This window comes from Rhinoraja longicauda, chromosome 8, assembly GCF_053455715.1.
Source record: "Rhinoraja longicauda isolate Sanriku21f chromosome 8, sRhiLon1.1, whole genome shotgun sequence".
Classification (NCBI taxonomy): Eukaryota; Metazoa; Chordata; class Chondrichthyes; order Rajiformes; family Arhynchobatidae; genus Rhinoraja; species Rhinoraja longicauda.
Genome location: NC_135960.1, coordinates 11,183,564 through 11,202,712, shown reverse-complemented (window position 1 = coordinate 11,202,712; position 19,149 = coordinate 11,183,564). Strand labels below are relative to the sequence as shown.

At 42.2% G+C, this 19,149-nt stretch overlaps 1 protein-coding gene across 4 annotated transcripts in view; it reads right to left on the bottom strand.

Annotated features, from left to right (window-relative positions):
• The window catches only part of ptpn4a (protein tyrosine phosphatase non-receptor type 4a), a 150,661-nt gene that overhangs the window by 107,333 nt on the left and 24,179 nt on the right, over window positions 1-19,149 (bottom strand). For 3 of the 4 annotated variants that reach the window (XM_078403321.1, XM_078403325.1, XM_078403322.1), the window contains exon 2: window positions 16,899-16,969. The exons of the other annotated variant lie outside the window; for it this stretch is intronic. In XM_078403321.1, coding sequence (XP_078259447.1) covers window positions 16,899-16,935 — 37 coding nt within the window. In that variant the 5' untranslated portion in view covers window positions 16,936-16,969. The remainder of the gene's footprint in view (window positions 1-16,898; window positions 16,970-19,149) is intronic. 4 annotated transcript variants of the gene reach the window in all.

Genomic DNA, 19,149 nt, shown 5'->3' with positions numbered 1-19,149 from the left:
GCCTTCCATCACAGTGAGGGTGTGCCTGGAGCAATCACTGTGATGGCTGTTTGTGTTAAAAATTATAATTGTGTGTCTTGTGTTCTTTATTGTTTACTGCCGGACCCTGACGTGAGAGGACGCTGGCGCTATTTGTTCGCCGCTTCTCCGTCAGGATAGTTTGTCTGTTTTTATGTCTTGACTGTTTTTGTAAAGCGTCTTTGAGCATTTGGAAAAGCGCTATAAAAAATAAATGTTTATTATTATTATTATTATAGTATTAAGAAGCAACTGCCAAACTACCATTAGCACATCTCTGGCAGCATCAAACACCCAACAACTGTTACTCCAGATATCCATCACAGATGCTCATCCCTCCAATTCTCATCCAAAATACTTTACTCCTTCGTCCTGCATAAAGGCAGCAACTGAAAATCATAGCTCTGGCAAAGAGGATTGTACAGAGCTGGTCAAGGGAGGCAAAGGAGTAATTTTGCGAGTACTTAAGCTCAGCAGACAGGGTGCCGTTCAAGGTATCCACAAAAGGCCTGACATGCAGCATTCAAGTCAAGTGAAGCAGAATCATGCAAATCCATGCAAGGCCTACACAATGCTATCTGCGAACTCAAGAGACACTTCCGGACTAAACTGGAAGCTCTGACCTCTGGACAACATTGGCATGGCCTGCACACCACTTCCTGCAAGATGAAGCGGCATAGCCCAAGTGGCAACAATGCATCACACTTAGCTGAGCACAACACTGTCTGCGCTCTCTGTGAATTTAACTTTAAAAATATTTTAACTCTCACATTTGTTCTGTCATTTTATAAATTTGCACAGAGAAATTGCTTTAATCAAAGCTTAAGGTACATCTAATTGGTCTTCTGCCATCTTGGAAATCACTTGAAACTGTGGAATTGTGAAATTTCTATTTTCCAATTTTAAGGTGCAGTGTTGTCATTTTTTAGATTTTTAGTTTTCTATAATATATAAATAAACTCAAGTTTTATTTACATTGACACAACATTACCTGCTAACATTCAAAGTATTGTACGACAGTTTATGTTAGTTTTCATACACAAAACATGAACATTTTGGTTATATTACAGAATGTGTGTAGGCCAACAGATCCAATTTACTCAAAATAGAGATCTTTCCTTATCCCTGATACATACAATCTCAAAATGAGTGAAAATTAGCGATTCACTCACTAATTTATAGATTTTATCGAAAATAGGTGCACGAGGCGGCCATTTGGTCCTTCGAGCCAGCACCACTATTCATTGTGATCATGGCTGATCATCCACAATCAGTAACCTGTGCCTACCTTCTCCCCATATCCCTTGATTCCACTAGCCCCTAGAGCTCTATCTAACTCTCTTTTAAATTCATCCAGTGAATTGGTCTCTACTGCCTTCTGTGGCAGAGAATTCCACAAATTCACAACTCTCTGGGTGAAAAAGTTTCTCATCTCAGTTTTAAATGGCCTCCCTTTTATTCTTAGATTGTGGCCCCTGCTTCTAGACTCCCCCAATATTGGGAACATTTTTCCTGCATCTAGCTTGTCCAGTCCTTTTATAATTTTATATGTTTCTATAATATCCCCTCACGTCCTTCTAAATTCCAGTGAATACAATCCCAGTCTTTCCTCATATGATAGTCCCGCCATCCCGGGGATTAACCTCGTGAACCCATGCTGCACTGCCTCAATAGCAAGGATGTCCTTTCTCAAATTAGGAGACCAAAACTGCGCACAATACTCCAGATGTGGTCTCAACAGGGCCCTGTACAACTGCAGAATGACCTCTTTATTCCTGCACTCAAATCCTCTCGTTATGAAGGCCAACATGCCATTAGCTTTCTTCACTGCCTGCTGTACCTGCATGTTTACTTTCAGTGACTGGTGTACAAAGACACCCAGGTCTCATTGCACTTCCCTTTTTTCTAATCTGATACCATTGAGATAATAATCTGCTTCCTTGTTCCTTGTTCTTGCCGCCAAAGCCCACCTGCCTGTCCTTTCTATAGGAAGTATAATGCTGAATATTCAGTTCCCAGTTCCAATCCTCCTGCAGCCATGTCTCTGTAATCCCCACAATGTCATATCTACCAATCTCTAACTGAGCCTCAAGCTCATCCACTTTACTTCTTATACTTCATGCATTCAAATATAATACCTTTAATCCATTACTCACCTCACCGTTCACACCGTTCACTTGGCCATACTCTCCTATCCCTTCGTGAGCTTTCTGCCCCGTTAATTCTGGTGTCTTTCTTAACTTTTCCTACACTCTCTTTCCAGTTAACTCCATCCTTGTATTTCCAATTTGACTCCTCCCCTCCCCCCCACTATTTAGTTTAAAACCACCCGTGTGGCAGTGGCAAACCAGCCTGCCAGAATACTGGTCGCCCGCCTATTAAGATGCAACCCGTCCCTTTTGTACAATTCACCCTTACCCCAAAACAGATCCCAGTGGTCTAAGAATCTAAATCCCTGCCCCCTGCACCAGCTCCTCAGCCACACATTCAGATCCCCTATCTCCCTGTTCCTGCCCTCACCAGCACGAGGAACTGGAAGCAAACCGGAGATAACCACCCCAGAGGACCTACTTTTCAGCCTTCTTCCGAGCTTTCTAAAGTCACGCTGCAGAATCTCTTTCCCCTTCTTCCCGATCTCATTTGTGCCGACATGCACTACCACTTCCAGCTGCTCGCCTTCACCCCTGAGGATGCTCTGCACTCGTTGCGTAACATCCTGGGTCCTGGCACCAGAGATTTACAGACATGCAAGATCATCCATCCTTTATACTAAGCAGGTCAGGCAACATCTCAGGAGAGAAGGAATGGGTGACGTTTCGGGTCGAGACCCTTCTTCAGACTGATGGCTGAAGAAGGGTCTCGACCCGAAATATCACCCATTCCTTCTCTCCTGAGATGCTGCCTGACCTGCTGAGTTACTCCAGCATTTTGTGAATAAATACCTTCGATTTGTACCAGCATCTGCAGTTTTTTTCTTATACATCCTTTATACTAACATTTTCTGATCCAAGAAAACACTAAAGTATTGCTTAAGATAGACAAAATGCTGGAGTAACTCAGCAGGACAGGCAGCATCTCCGGAGATCTCCAGACTGAATTGCTCAAGTATTGCATTTGCTGTGGTGCACGTTGAGACAAAAGCAGAATATACTCATATTCATGAAAAGTTTTCTGCATTCTAAACATGTACTCATCCCAGGTTAAATCTCATAAGAGTCATACAGCGTGGAAATAGGCTCTTTGGCCCAACTTGCCCACGTCGACCAACATGTCCCATCTACACTGGTACCACCTGCCTGCATTTGGCCCATATACCTCTAAACCTATCCTTTTCATGCACATGTCTAAATGTTTCTTAAACGTAGCAATAGTCTCTGCCTCAACTATCCCCTCCAGCAGCTTGTTCCATGCACCTGCCACCCTAATTCTCTACAGAGGTCGACCAAACCTGGACATACAACTAAAACTTCACAATGGAACAGAACTGGCCTTTCTGCCCCAACTCTCCTCCACTGCCAGAGTGAGGCCACTTGCAAACTGGAGGAACAACACCTCATTTCGCTTGGGTAGCTGACAATCTAGAGATGAACGTTGAACTGTTTTTGTTTCAACGTCTGCCTGCCAAAAAATCCAATTCACCTGTCTTGACACATTAATTGCCTGCCATGATTTGTTCTTCCTCTCCCCATTTTCAGCTTTCTTCTCCCCACCAATAATCAGTCTGAAGCATCCCGACCCAAAACATCACCTATCCCTTCTCCAGAGATGCTCCTTGATCAGCTGAGTTACTCCAGCACTTTGTGCCTATGCTACCTGACCTGATGAGCTACTCCAGCACTTTGTGCCCTTTTGTTTCTCCATAATATTCACTGGGTTGACAATTTAAGAGCAACTTAGGAACAATCACAAGTGATACCTAAGAATGACACTTAAACTAAAAGACATGCAGAAGTCATGCTGACTACAGTACTCATGAAGATTGCAAACTATAATTTCGTAAGGTTATGTTATGGGAGCAGAATTAAGCCATTTAGCCCATGAAGTCTACTCCGCCATTCAATCATGGCTGATCTATCTTTCCCTCTCCACCCCATTCTCCTGCCTTCTCCCCATAACCCCTGACACCGTATATTCCAATAGCACACAAACAAACTTGGATTGTTTTCACTGGAACATCAGAGGCTGAGGAATGACCTGACAGAAAGATCTAAAATTGAGAAGCTTAGATGGGGTAAATGTAACAGGCCCTTCGGCCCATCACATCCGCACCGACCAGTGATTCCTGCACATTAACACTATCCCACACACATTAGGGACAATTTTACATTTTTATACCAAGCCAATTAACCTACAATCCTGTATGTCTTTGGAGTATGGGAGGAAACAGATCTCGGAGAAAACCCATGCAGATCACGGGGAGAACATACAAACTCCTTACAGATGGCACCCTCAGTCAAAATCAAACTGGGTCTCTGGCGCTGTAAGGCAGCAGCTCTGCCGTTATGCTAGCATGCTGCTCTAAAAAGGTGGAATAACTCAGCGGGACAGGCAGCATTTATGGAGAGAAGGAATGGGAACGTTTCAGGTCGAAACCCTTCTTCAAACAAAGTTTAGTTTAGATATAGTTTGGGAACAGGCCCTTTGGCCCACCGAGTCTGTGCCGATCACCCCGTATCCTACACACTAGGGACAATTTTACAATTTACAGATCTACAATTAATCTACAGTTACAGACATCTCCCAGTCAGGATCGAACACGGGTGTCTGGCGCTGCAAGGTAGCAACTCTCCCACTGCTCGTGCCGTCCATTTTGCGTTTAAGGTGCACTTTATTCCACTTACAATGACTAAAATACAAATTCTTGTAACTTCGACTCATACAGCTTTATATACAACCTTTATGTCACAGTGCCAAAATATCCTTGTGTAAAATATAAGTAAGTCCAAAGGATGTTAAGTTAGAAATTTAAATAAATTGGTTCAGTTGTTATCCTCTAGATGTCTCGAGCCAGGTCTATTCCTGTCTGTAAAGAGGGATGCCGTGTTTATTTCTCTGTAATTCAATCTTGCTTAATCTCAGGGAAATAATCACCTCTGCCTTCCCCTCATCCTCACCCACGCCAATCCCACATATCAATCTGGCCAACCTTCATTCCAACCCCTCTACTGCAGACTTGTACACATTGTTCCAAGTGCAGTCGCGCCAGTGCCCAACACAATTTGAGTAAAATGTCTTTATTTTGTGGCCAAATCCACTTTTAATAAAATGCAACATATCATTTACTTTCTTATTAAAGGCTCTACATGCATGCTAACGGCACGATGCGTGTACAAGGACACCAAGTCCCCTAGAACACGACTCAGCATTTTAAAAATTCTATTTTTCTAATTTTCCTATCAAAGTGGATGACATCAACCAGGACTGCAACACTCTTGCATGTGTTGTTTATCACAGCACGTACAATACAAGGCGCACAGAGATATTACTCTAGTCGGCCAATCCCCCAATGAATCATTAAAATGCTGTTAAATTGAGGCAACATAGCAAGTAATTAAAAACTTGACATCAGCGGGACTTATGGATAAGGAGCATATTTTAAATAAAGGTATTTAAAATGAAGGAAAGATAAAACTACTGACACATTACTCTGCAATATCCGCATTTGTGCATTACAAGTTTCAAGATCTCTGACACACTGTCTAATAAGCATTTGTCCTGTGGAGTGTGTTTTTAAATACCAGCTGCCACATAGAAATGGAGGAAATCCTGGCAAAAAAGCTATTTAGCCAACTTTTCTTTGCTTATATTAAGCGTTTTTTTTTTAGAGTAAATCATTTAAAATTCGGTTTGCAGTTAATAAAAGCACGAAAACTATATTTTTAAAAGCTCTTTTCAGCAGTCCCCATGCATTTTCCCTTCAATGTTATGCAGGGAAAGAAGAGTTGCTGTGCAGTCTTTGGGTTTTATTTTAATTACAATCCTAAAGGTGGATTGCAGAGTAATTACAGACCAGGACTACAGAGCAGCAAGTTATTTTTGTCCACCAAAGAATCTAAAATAAAATAGTGCTGGAAAGACTGAGGTCACACAAATATCAAACCGAATTGATTTTATAGATTGGTGACTTTTAAATCGATTAGAGATCAATAGGTTCTGAGGGGGAAAGTAGATCAGCCATGATTGAATGACAAAGCAGACAGGATGGGCCAAATGGCCTAATTCTACTCCTGTATCTTATGAACTTATTAGAATTGGCCATTGAGGATATAAACTGGAAAGGCTAGTTGTCTGAAACTGTTTAGTTCAGTGTCTAGTCCTGGGGATTGCAACATACCAAGTTGGAAGATGAGTTATTCTTAGATTTAAGAGCATTAGGCAAAAGACAAGTTTTGGGTAGGAGTAAAATAAATGATGCGCTAGGCAATAGAAAGTTCAGGGCGTTCCTTATAGATTAAACAGTTTGGCTTCTTAAGTGCTGTGCAGTTTTCAACCAAATACAGCATTTTAAATTGGAAGTAATACAAGTGAAGCCTTATTTCACCTGGAAAGCACTGTAGAGGTCCAATGAAAAATCAAACATGAAATACACTCTCCATAGATGCTACCTGGCCCACTGAGAATTTCTAGCATTGCTTCTAACAGACACAAATAAATGTTTTGACTAGAATTTCCATTGTTCAATTGTAAATGAATTAAATTCAGATTCTGATAACCAATACTTATCTGTCAAATGAAACTAATGTTACGAAAAAGGTAGTGCACAATCAAATACAAATTTGGGATGTAATTTAATAGCTATACATAAATTGGGCAATGCATACAAAATTTTGGTATCAAAAATTGTCTGAAGCAAAATGCATTTTTGTATTGTGACTAGCGCATGTGAAGTCTTGCACCATTAAAGTATTTAAAAAAATAATTATTATCAAGTCAATCATCGCAAAATTTTGGAGCACAATATCAGAAACCAAATTACGTGTTACCTGGAAGTCAGAAAATTGCTTTAAAAATTACTTTTACAAATCCACATTAATTTTCTCTTGTTCACCTGATCAGAAGTTGTATTTTTTGCATAATATCCAGCTCCCCAGACAATTTATTGGATCGAACAGTTTCATTCCGGCATGCATTAAAGCTTGTGAAACATGCAGAATGAATTGTGCATAACAGTCAATGGTCATCTCTGATCACAGTGCACCAAACTATCTCCCTTTGGCATCCAAGTTTCAAACATCTTGAGAGTTACCTTGAACAGAAATTTAACTGGATTAGCCACATTAATGCTGTGCCCATTAGAGCAAGTCAGAGGTCAAACATCTTTAACACTACTCTTCCTGATTCTACACTTCAGCATTAACTGGAGTCTCACAAAATATTCTCCACTTGAGTGCAGCTGCAAATCAACCAGCCCCTTAACAAGAAATTCATTTTTGATTGGCATCTTATCAACTAGGGCAAGCATTTACTTCCTCCACCACTGACAAGAGTATACGAGTATAGCCATAATAGAGTTAGAGTCATAGAGCCATGCAATAAGGAAACAAGGCAACTGTTGCTGCGCACCCCCCCCCCCCCCCCCCCCACCCCAAAAACCAGGTCTTAAATCCTTTGCCTCATTTTAAACCTTAAATCTAGTTTTTGACTCTCCTACACTGTAAAAAAGCTGTGGCTATTCATCTAATTTACAACCTTCAGCGGTAGAGTTGCTGCCTTACAGCGAATGCAGCGCCGAAGACTCAGGTTCGATCCTGACTACGGACGCCGTCTGTACGGAGTTTGTACCTTCTCCCCGTGACCTGCGTGGGTTTTCTCCGAGATCTTCGGTTTCCTCCCACACTCCAAAGACATACTGGTATGTAGGTTAATTGAGTGGATAAATGTAAAAATTGTCCCTAGTGTGTGTAGGATAGTGTTAATGTGCGGGGATCGCTGGGCGGCGCGGACTCAGTGGGCCGAAGGGCCTGTTTCCGCGCTGTATCTCTAAATCTAAGAAAAATAACCCAGCTTATTCAACCTCTCCTTATAATGCAACCCCACCCCTGGTAACATACCCAAATCTTCTATGCACCCTTCTCAGGTTAATGACATCCATTCAATAGAAGATGGACCAGAACTGTACTCAAAATGTTGCCTTACCAATGTCTTGTACAGCTGTAATACGACAACCCAACTCATGTGCTCAATACCTTGACCAATTAAGACAAGCATGCCAAATATCTTCTTCACCTGCCTGTCCACCCTTGTTGGCAAGGCAAAAAATTTAGGTACAGTTAACTGGGAAGAGTGCAATGAAGATTTATGTTACTGGGGGGGGGGGTTGCATTTATAAGTATCCTTACAAAATCTCCGAGGTCCAACTATTTACTGTGTATTTTATCGATAAGAGGCACTGCAGTAATCTAGATAATTAAACAGAAATAGGACACTCAGCTCCACTTTGCCTCAGCCATTCAATAAAACCAACATTTCTTATTGCTACAGTGCCACTTTCCAACACAAAATCCATATCTCTTCAATCTTTTTGTCTTACACCTTCTGTCTTTTCATCTCTGGCCTTTGTCCAACCATCTGTCTATCAAAAACCGTCCTCGCCTGTTTTGACCTATTACCTGCCAGGCTTTGTCCTGCCCCTCCTCTCTTCAAGCCCTCCCTCCCCTTCATAATCAGTCTGAAGAAATCGAAACATCCCCTATCCACGTTCTGCTGAGATGCTGTCTGACCCGCTGAGCTACTCCAGCACTGGCTTTTGTAAACCAGTATCTATAGTTACTCGTTTCAATGAAATCTATCCTTTGTTGGCCTTGTTTAAAATGAAAACTTCAGGCTACAATTTCATTCTCAGAATGTATTAAATAAAGAAGCCAACAAAATAATCATACTGCAAGATTATACAGGCCGGTTTCTTCAAATGCAATGATAGCAAAACTATACAGGCTTTACCACACCTGAAAATTATAGCATCTTCTGAAGATTTTATACACAAATACTGAAATCCAATAATTGTCTCAACAACTCCCTGCTCCCCCACAAGGTGCATTATTATTTTTACCCTTTACGGTTCTGGCCCTATACTTGCTAGAGGTTAAAAAGATTGGGGGGGGGGGGGTTGAATGGCAGAGTGCATTCGAGGGGCCGAATGGCTTAATTTTGCTCATGTGACATAGCACATAAGCACTACTTACATCTTCAGAATTTCAACTATTCCTACTGCAAAATACATCAATATTCAACTGTTACATGCTACAATTACATTTTTAACAGGGTAATTACTAATTACGTATGGAATCTGCTGGGAAAAGCAGTGCCTTTACCTCAACCTCACTGTTAAAAATTGTTCTTTTCACTTTCTGGTATGCTGTGGGAATTCAATGACCTAGCTCTGGGGGAATCTGCTGCCCACTTCCACCACTCCCGTTCCCCATCACATTGGCCCAAACCTCTTTATTAGATTGAGGAGGCTGATTTTATTAATCTCAGCACCCTAATGCCAAGTAGCAAGTGCCTCAACGGCAGCAGACCAGAGCAATTTTTGAAATGTGGGTGGTCCCCGATTGCTAAAAAAACCCTTCAAAATCCAGCAAGTCACATCAGCTTTGCCGCCAGTCAGTTAAATTTTAATGCCTTAGAATGCAAAATTATAAACATGACCCATAACAAAAAGTACAACTTAATGTTATTCTTTCACATAGCCTACAATCCTCATTCATTTCCATGGCTAGTGGATCCTGTGTCAGCTTTAATCAAAGGATTCCAGAAATGATGCGATCAACTTAAAGGCTGGGGAAGTGATTCTCAAAGTGAGAGTGTTAAGCAAAATTACAAAAATTATGCTTGGTAAAATGCAATATGAACATTTTGATTTATTTTGATGCATGGACGTGTACCCCAAAAAGTAAATGGTGCCATAATTTGCAACTGATGCACAAGTTGGCTGCTGCTTAGACATTGGACTCCATGAAGATTCCAGAGGCAGAACAGTATGTGCATGTGGTAAGTAACTTCAGGAAAAAGACAACCAAGTGCTGATGTAGCACAGTGGGTCAGGCAGCATCCTGGAGAACATGGATGGGTAACTTGCTGAGATACTTCAGCACTTTGTGTCTTTTTTTTGGTAAACCAGCATCTGCAGTTCCTTGTTATCACAAGTAACTTCAGAACTTGGTTTGCATAGAAATTTTGACATTTACTAGCATTTGAGCTAAGAAACGGTGGCAAATCGCAGGCCAACTGCACAAACAATGTGATATTCTCGCTGACTACCTGTTTTTCTTCGACTTAATATCAACCACCAATTCTATTAGAAATCCATCTTAATGAGATCTCAAGACTCGAGATCAAAGCAAGGTATCATTTTGCTGGTAATGCAAAATCCAAGCATTTGTTTGCTTAAACAAAAAATGTCTTGCATGGACATTAACCTGGTAACAGTATGCTGGTTCAAATGGTTAAATTGTCTGCTGGTGGTACAGATACCTCGTTTGATGTTGAAAAGCAGATAACCAATCAGAATTAAGTTCATACAAGTTTGAAGTTATGGATTAGGCACTTGGAATATTATGATTCTGAATCAAAGAATGTTAGAACAGATGTAAAAAGACAACATAAAATTACTGAAATTTTTAGGAAGAATTCCATGTTTCCACTAACATGTAGGAGGAAAAAAGGGGTTTCTGAATTCATTTCCAGATGCTCTAATGTTAAGATCTCAATCCCTTGTTCTCATTGTAAATTGTAAAAAAAATTGTAAAAACCTTTATTGTCACTACACAAAGTACAGCGAAATTAAAGCAGTCCAGATGATGCAATCACACACAGCAGACAGTACAAAGGATAAACCTTTATCCATAACAAGCTAAACCTAATCTACTGAATTAAACAAACTGACCTCTAATACAATATAGACAAAACAATTACAATACGGTCGAGGCAGTGTACAGTGCAATCAAGACAGCAAGTTATTGCACAGCAATGAGAGCTAACATATTGCAAGTGCCGTTTAAAAAAAAAAAAAAAAAAAGAAATAATGTAATTAAATATAAGGTGCGGTCGGTTGTAACATGTAATAAGTTTAGCAAATGTTAACAATATAAGTGCAGTAGAATGTAAACTTGTATTAAATTGAGGCTTATGTTTTCTGACAAGTAACTGACAGTGTTCCGATCAGTTCCGTTCCTTCCCTTCAGTTTTATGTGAGTGTCTGGCAGTGTTCAGCTCACGTATGACACTGGGGTAGAAACTGTTCTTGAGTCTATTAGTCCGTGATGTAATGGACCTGAACCGTCTACCAGAGGGCAGCAGTTGGAGCAGCTGATGACCAGGGTGGGAAGGATCCCTCAGGATGTTGGCTGCTCTGCTGAGGCAGCGGAGGGAGTAAAGTTCCTCTAGAGAGGGCAGTGGGCAACCAATGATTTTCTTTGCAGAGTTGATGACCCTCTGAAGGGCTTTCTTGTTTGCCTCTGAGCTGCTGGTGTACCACATAGAAATACAGTACATCAGCACACTCTCGATGGTGCAACGGTAGAAAGTCACTAGCAGCTGCTCTTGCAGGTTGTTCTTCCTGAGGATCCTCAGAAAGTAGAGCCGCTGCTGTGCCTTTTTGACTGCCGCTATGGTGTTTGTGGTCCAGGAGAGATCCTCAGCAATATGCGTGCCCAGGAACTTGAAGGCAGGGACCCTTTCCACACAAACCCCGCTGATATGCAGTGGTGTGTAGCCCATATTGTGTCTTCGGAAGTCTATTATGAGTTCTTTTGTCTTGGAAGGATTCAGAGCCAGATTGTTTTCCGCACACCATCCTATCAGTTTTTGGACTTCATCTCTGTAGGCTGTCTTGTCATCTCCTGAGACGAGTCCAACCACAGTCGTGTCATCCGCAAACTTGATGATGGCGTTGGTAGGATGAGTGGGGGTGCAGTCATGGGTGTAAAGGGCGTAGAGAAGAGGGCTCAACACGCATCCTTTTGGGCAGCCGGTGCTGATTGTGAGAGTGGAGGATGTGTGAGGGCCTAATCTGACCATCTGGGGGCCGATTGGTCAGGAAGTCCTTAATCCAGTTACAGATAGATTGCAGTAAGGAGAAATAATTTATTTCTGCACCTGCCATATTGAAAATGTACCTTTATTAGGAATACACACTGCTGCCCAACACCCCAACCATCCTTTAAAATCAAGTGGGCACAAACTTTTCTACAACGTACACCAAATTTAAGTTTCAGGATTCTGATGAAATTAAACTGCTTATCACTTCAGTCCAACAATTTTTCCCAGAATAATGCCCAAAACTGAGCAGAATCCATAACTGAGCAGTACTCCAAACCCACCAAAGCTTTAGTTTAGTTTAGAAATACAGCGAGGAATCAGGCCCTTCAGCCCACTGAATCCATGTCAACCAGCGATCCCCGTACACATGCACTATGCTACGCACCAGGAACAATTTACAATCTTTATCATAGCCAATTAAACAACAAACCTGTGTTGGAAGGAGTCTCAGATGCTGGTTAAAACCGAGGATGGACACAAAAAGCTGGAGTAACTCAGCGGGTCAGACAGCATTTTTGGAGAAACGTCACCTATTTTATTTTCTCCAGAGATGCTGTCTGATCTGCTGAGTTACTCCTGCTTTTTGTGTCTATCTTCGATATAACCGACAAACCTGTATGTCTTTGGAATATGGAAGGAAACCAGGGAAAACCCACTTGGTCATGGGGAGAATGTACATGCTCTGTACAGACAGCCCCCACAGTCAGGATTAAACGCAGATCTCTGGCACTGTAAGGCAGCAAGTCTATCGCTGCGCCACCATGCCTCTCCAACAGTTTTCTCTCAAGTCACAACCACTTACCCAGTGTTTTTAGAGAGCCCACTCCTGCATAAAAGTGGATGCACCCATGAGTAGCCCTGATCCAGATATTTACTCTGGTTCGCTTACCATAGTTGCAGACTAACCTGCCGAGCATTTTGTTTTTGCTTTATTTTTCCAACGTCTGCAGTTTCTTTTGATTTTCAATTGCAGATTGTTGACTGGTTCTGCTCTCCACACATTTCGCTTTATCAGCTGAGTATCTGCAGGATTGTTTTTTTTCCTTTCACATTTTCAGCATTTGCAGTTGTTTGCTTTTAATGAATGAAAATTAGTTTAAGTGGCTTATGTATAGGGACATAATTTACTCTTTCACATTTGGGAGTATTTTACCATTTAGAAGACTGATTTATCAAGTGGATGACCTCATCTTCCCACACTGAACACCATCTGTCAGTTTTTCTATTCATTTAACTTGCCACTAGGCAAATTCTCGCTTCATTTCCACCGAGCAGAGATCTGCAACCTGCATGTAGAATTCGTTATTCTGCAAGCCAGTACAAACAAAAAGGGAAATATTGGGATTACAGCTCATTTCATTGTTCAGTCTATTCCAAAGTTCCCTGTGACACAACTCTTAATTAACTAATAAAAATTGCTTCAAATTCCAAGGCCTACTTTTTGCCTTCTGCCAAGTCAGTTTTTTTAACATTTAAAAGATTACACTAAAATAACCAAGAGATCTACAGTGATGTGGCTATTTGTATCTGTCAAATTACTCAGGTACAGGCAACTTGAGTTTCACGTGGGGACAACGTTCCGAAAAGCAGCACGTAATGTAAATTGAACATTTAAACAGGCGTAAATCTGGGCACACTATTACAAAAACACAGCTCGTAAATTCAGGTTGGTATTAATTACTTTTGTATTTATTACAAAAACGCATAAATCAAACACATAAAACGAGCAGTGTCTTGTATTGGCCCTCAATGCAGTTGAATGTAAATTAAATTCTTAACTGATGTTAAATAGGCTGTTCTGTAGCTGTCCTGAAATAACCCATTAAAGTTTTTCAAGGCTAATCCTCCTGCAATTACAATCCATTTTAGAGTAAAAACAGTGTAAATCTCACAATTATTTTAGTTCTACTGCTTTAATTACTTTTTTTGAAGTGAGTTAAACATTTCACATCAGACCTTGGATTTCTTTGCACGCAGCAATTGATTCGTATACATCATAGAATATACAGTACAGCACAACAGGTCCTTCAGCCCACAATGTCTGTGCCGATCAAGATGACTAGACCATCTCTTATCCATCTGCACATAATCTATATCCCTCAATTCACTGCACATCCATATGCACATTCAAAAGACTCAAATACAACTATCGGATCTGCCTCAACCACCAATCCTGGCAGTGCGTTCCAGGCACTCACCACCCTCTGTATTAAAAAAATGTTCCCTGTACATTTCCTTTAAGCTTTGTTCCTCTCACCTTAAAGCAATGTCCTCTAGTGTTTGATTTTTCTATTCTGGGAAAAAGGTTCTGACTGTCTACCCCATCCAAGCCTCAATTTTATATACTTCTATCAGACACAACCTCTAGCATTGCAGAGAAAACAATCAAAGTCTGTCCAACCCCTCCCTGCAGCCAAACCCCCCTGAGTCATGAATTATTGTGGTAAACCTCCTCCACACCATTTCCAAAGCCTCCACATCCTTTCTGTAATGGTGCGACCAGGACTGCACACAACACTCCAATGCGGCCTAGCCAAAGACCGATCATGACTTCCTGACTCATACTTAATACCCCAACCTATAAAAACAAGTTTACCATAAACCTTCTTTACCACTCTAGCTACTTGTGTTGCCATTTTCTGGGAGTTATAGACTTGGACCCCAAGATCCCTCTGTACATCAATGCTGTATACTTGCCTTGAATTGTATATTTCCCCTCACATTTGACTTTCCAAAACACAACATGACACACTTGTTCGCATTAAATGCCATCTGCCAATTCTCAACCATTTTCTGTAGCTGATCTATATCCTGCTGTATACCTTGACAGCCTTCCTCAGTCTACGACCCTGGCAATCTTGGTGTCATCTGCAAACTTATTAACCAACCTAACCACATTTATGTGTGTAGGAAAGAACTACAGGTGCTGGTTTAAATCGAAGATAGATACAAAATGCTGGAGTAACTCAGCGGGACAGGCAGCATCTCTGGAGAAGGAATGGGTGGCGTTTCTGGTCAAGACCTTTCTTCAGACTGATCTGAAGAAGGGTCTCGACCCGTAACTTCACCCATTCCTTCTCTTCCGAGATGCTGCCTGAGTTACTCCAGTTTATGTGTCTGCCCACATTTACATTCAAGTCATTTATGTATATCAAAGGTCCCAGCACAGATCCCCACGGAACCCCACAGGTCACAGACCTCCAGCCTGAATAATATCCAAGTCCAAGTCATTTTTAACACCATGCATCTTAATTTGCTGGATCAGCCTATCATTGGGGATTTTATTAAATGCCTTACTAAATTCCATGTAGACAACATGCCCCACCCTTATCGATCATCTTTGACACCTCCTAAAAAAACTATCAAGTTAGTAAGACATAACCTGACATGCACAAAGCCATGCTGACAGTCTCTAACTAACCTATTCGTTTCCAAATGGCAGCAAATCCTATCCGGAAGAATCCTCTTCAATAGTACCCCAACCTCTGATGTGAGACTCACTGGCTTATAATTCCCTGGATTTGCTCTACTTTTTCTTAAATTAAAAAATAGCTACTCTCTTGTCCTTTGGAACTTTGCCTCTGGTTAGAAAAGGCACAAATATATTTGTTAAGGCCCCCATAATCTCCTCTCTTCCCTCTCTCAATAACCTGGGATATATCCCATCAGGTCCTGGGGATTTATCTACCCCAATGCTCTCCAAGAGCCTCAACGCTTCTTCCGTAATCTCAAGCTGCCCTTGCATATTAGTATTCTCCACAGATCTCATTGTGCTCCATGTGCTTCTCCTTGGTGAAAAAAGATGCAAAAATATTTGTTTAGTACCCCGCCTATATCCCCAGACTCCAGGCACAACTTCCCTTGATCCTTGAGTAGTCCCACCTTCTCGCTGGTTACTCTCTTGTTTGGAAAATATATGACTATGTATAAAAAGTTGAAGGGTTATCTTTAATCTGACTCAGCCTTTTTGTCCCCTTTTGGCCCTTCTAATCGTAAATCTGTGCATCCTAATTAAGACCGTCATAGAAACTATTATCGCTCCCCTACCCCGTCGCTCTTTTACAATGTTTATTAATGTAAATCTGTTAATTACTGCTTCCCAATTTATCTTGTAGTTCACCGTTTTAACTATTGTATCAGTTTTGGTCTTGGCTCTCAGTTACAGTTTCCATGAAATGAAATAGACAGTACTCTCAACAGAGAACCTTTCAGCTTCTAGAAAATCAATGACTATTTGAAGGGTGATAAGAGGACCAGGTTATATGCAGAAAGGTGCAGAAAAATAACTTTGTATACATTCCTGAGTTGCAACAAAACATGCAATTGTCGCTGAACTGGCACAGCACACACTTCATTTCAAGCCAATTAAGCACTCATGCACACCCATCATCTCAAATTCAAGTAACATCGGTTGCATTTCATTCCACCCCAAATATAATGAACGCATTGTATTCTCAGATTCTCCATTGCACAAAATGTTAAATCTTCACATTGATAAAGTCAATTGATTTTCAATGCAGTTATGTTAAAACCATGAATTTCTATTTCATGGTAAATTCTTAATATCATTAAATTTGGGTTTTCCGCTTAAAAATAAGATTAAAGTATTTGTGGAGAACACTGAAAATAAATGCATACAATCCAACTGAGATACATCAGAACATTTGTTCCTTTCCAGAAAGGAAAGGATCACTTTATTGTGCTTGCAATACAGCCTTTGAATGAAGCCCAATGGAAAAGCAGGAAATGTTACAGTTTAACTGCTCAAAATATCTGCACATTCTGAATGGTAGCCACCCTCTTAGAGCCCCTTATGCAAGCGGGCATCAAAAGGCACATACCTAGTGTAGGAGAGCACCTCTCATTTTTCTGTCCCATGGTTAAAGAATCGTACTGGAATGAGTGCAGAAACCTTTCAGGGTAGAACAAAACCATAATTGGAATAAACATGCCAGAGGGGTCATCCCTAGATTACATATATTATTTCTTAACTCAAACCACACCAACACTCAGTTGACATGCCATGTCATTTCCACAGTCTGGCTTGATCTTAGGAGAATGTCACTTTTATTTTAACATCGATCAGAAGTCAGCAAAACTTTATAAATTAATATAGTATTTTTCATAAGAGGTGATAAACTACATTTAAAAATATTGAACCTACAAGTACAAAGAAAATTATCAATTGTGTTTAGGCTGCAAAGTAGCCATACCTAAGTTTATAACACTAATGCTGCACTGCACGTAAATACTGATCTTAACAGTTTATCATTGTTTTGGCAAATAACCAAGAGAATACAGTATTATCACATAATAAGTAGGGGAGGGGAAGTGTGTGGGGGGGAGATGGGGAAGTGGGGGGGAGATGGGGAAGTGGGGGGGAGATGGGGAAGTGGGGGGGAGATGGGGAAGTGGGGGGGAGATGGGGAAGTGGGGGGGAGATGGGGAAGTGGGGGGGAGATGGGGAAGTGGGGGGGAGATGGGGAAGTGGGGGGGGAGATGGGGAAGTGGGGGGGAGATGGGGAAGTGGGGGGGAGATGGGGAAGTGTGGGGGAGATGGGGAAGTGGGGGGGAGATGGGGAAGTGGGGGGGAGATGGGGAAGTGGGGGGGAGATGGGGAAGTGGGGGGAGATGGGGAAGTGGGGGGAGATGGGGAAGTGGGGGGGAGATGGGGAAGTGGGGGGGAGATGGGGAAGTGGGGGGGAGATGGGGAAGTGGGGGGGAGATGGGGAAGTGGGGGGGAGATGGGGAAGTGGGGGGGAGATGGGGAAGTGGGGGGGGAGATGGGGAAGTGGGGGGGAGATGGGGAAGTGGGGGGGAGATGGGGAAGTGGGGGGGAGATGGGGAAGTGGGGGGGAGATGGGGAAGTGGGGGGAGATGGGGAAGTGGGGGGGAGATGGGGAAGTGGGGGGGAGATGGGGAAGTGGGGGGGAGATGGGGAAGTGGGGGGGAGAGGGGAAGTGGGGGGAGAGGGGAAGTGGGGGGAGAGGGGAAGTGGGGGGAGAGGGGAAGTGGGGGGGAGAGGGGAAGTGGGGGGGAGAGGGGAAGTGGGGGGGAGAGGGGAAGTGGGGGGGAGAGGGGAAGTGGGGGGGAGAGGGGAAGTGGGGGGAGAGGGGAAGTGGGGGGGAGAGGGGAAGTGGGGGGGAGAGGGGAAGTGGGGGGGAGAGGGGAAGTGGGGGGGAGAGGGGAAGTGGGGGGGAGAGGGGAAGTGGGGGGGAGAGGGGAAGTGGGGGGGAGAGGGGAAGTGGGGGGGAGAGGGGAAGTGGGGGGGAGAGGGGAAGTGGGGGGGAGTGGGGAAGTGGGGGGGAGTGGGGGGGGGGGAGGAGAGGGTGCTGCACCAATGCAGGAGAGGTTTGGGCCCAACGGGTCCACTTGGTCTAGTTTGTTTTAAATGCATCAATACTATCTGCCTCAACTACTCCCAGTGGTATAAGAAAATAACTGCAGATGCTGGTACAAATCGATTTATTCACAAAATGCTGGAGTAACTCAGCAGGTCAGGCAGCATCTCGGGAGAGAAGGAATGGGTGACGTTTCGGGTCGAGACCCTTCTTCAGTGGTATTGAGTTCACATTCTGATCAGATATTTTCTATGAGTTCCTATTGGATAGCGTTGACCTCGAATTATGCTCTTCCTCAGAAACAAGCCTTTTTTTAAAATTTACACCCCTTTTCTTTCAAGAACAAGATAACCTAGCCTGTTTTATCATGCTTATCTTTACATTTTTGGTATCATCCTTTCACATTATCTCTGCATTCACTCCAGTGCCAGAAATGGAAGTGGGCTACAACGTCTGAACCTTATTTATGGCAAACTCAACACAAATGTCTTCATTGGAATCAAAGACATGACCCAAGAAAAAAACATCCAAGCTGTAGATATGTTGAAATGTATTGGTAAGATTGTATTACTACCTTTAGATACAAATATAAGTAAAACGATCTCACAGCTTGAATGGAACACTAAACTATTGCATTTAAAAAAAACCATAATATTCCAAATTATTTTTGCAGTTGAGTAAAACTTAGTAGCACCAAACAAACTAAAATGGTCAAAGTGCTGAAGTAACTCAGCGGGTCAATCAGACTGAT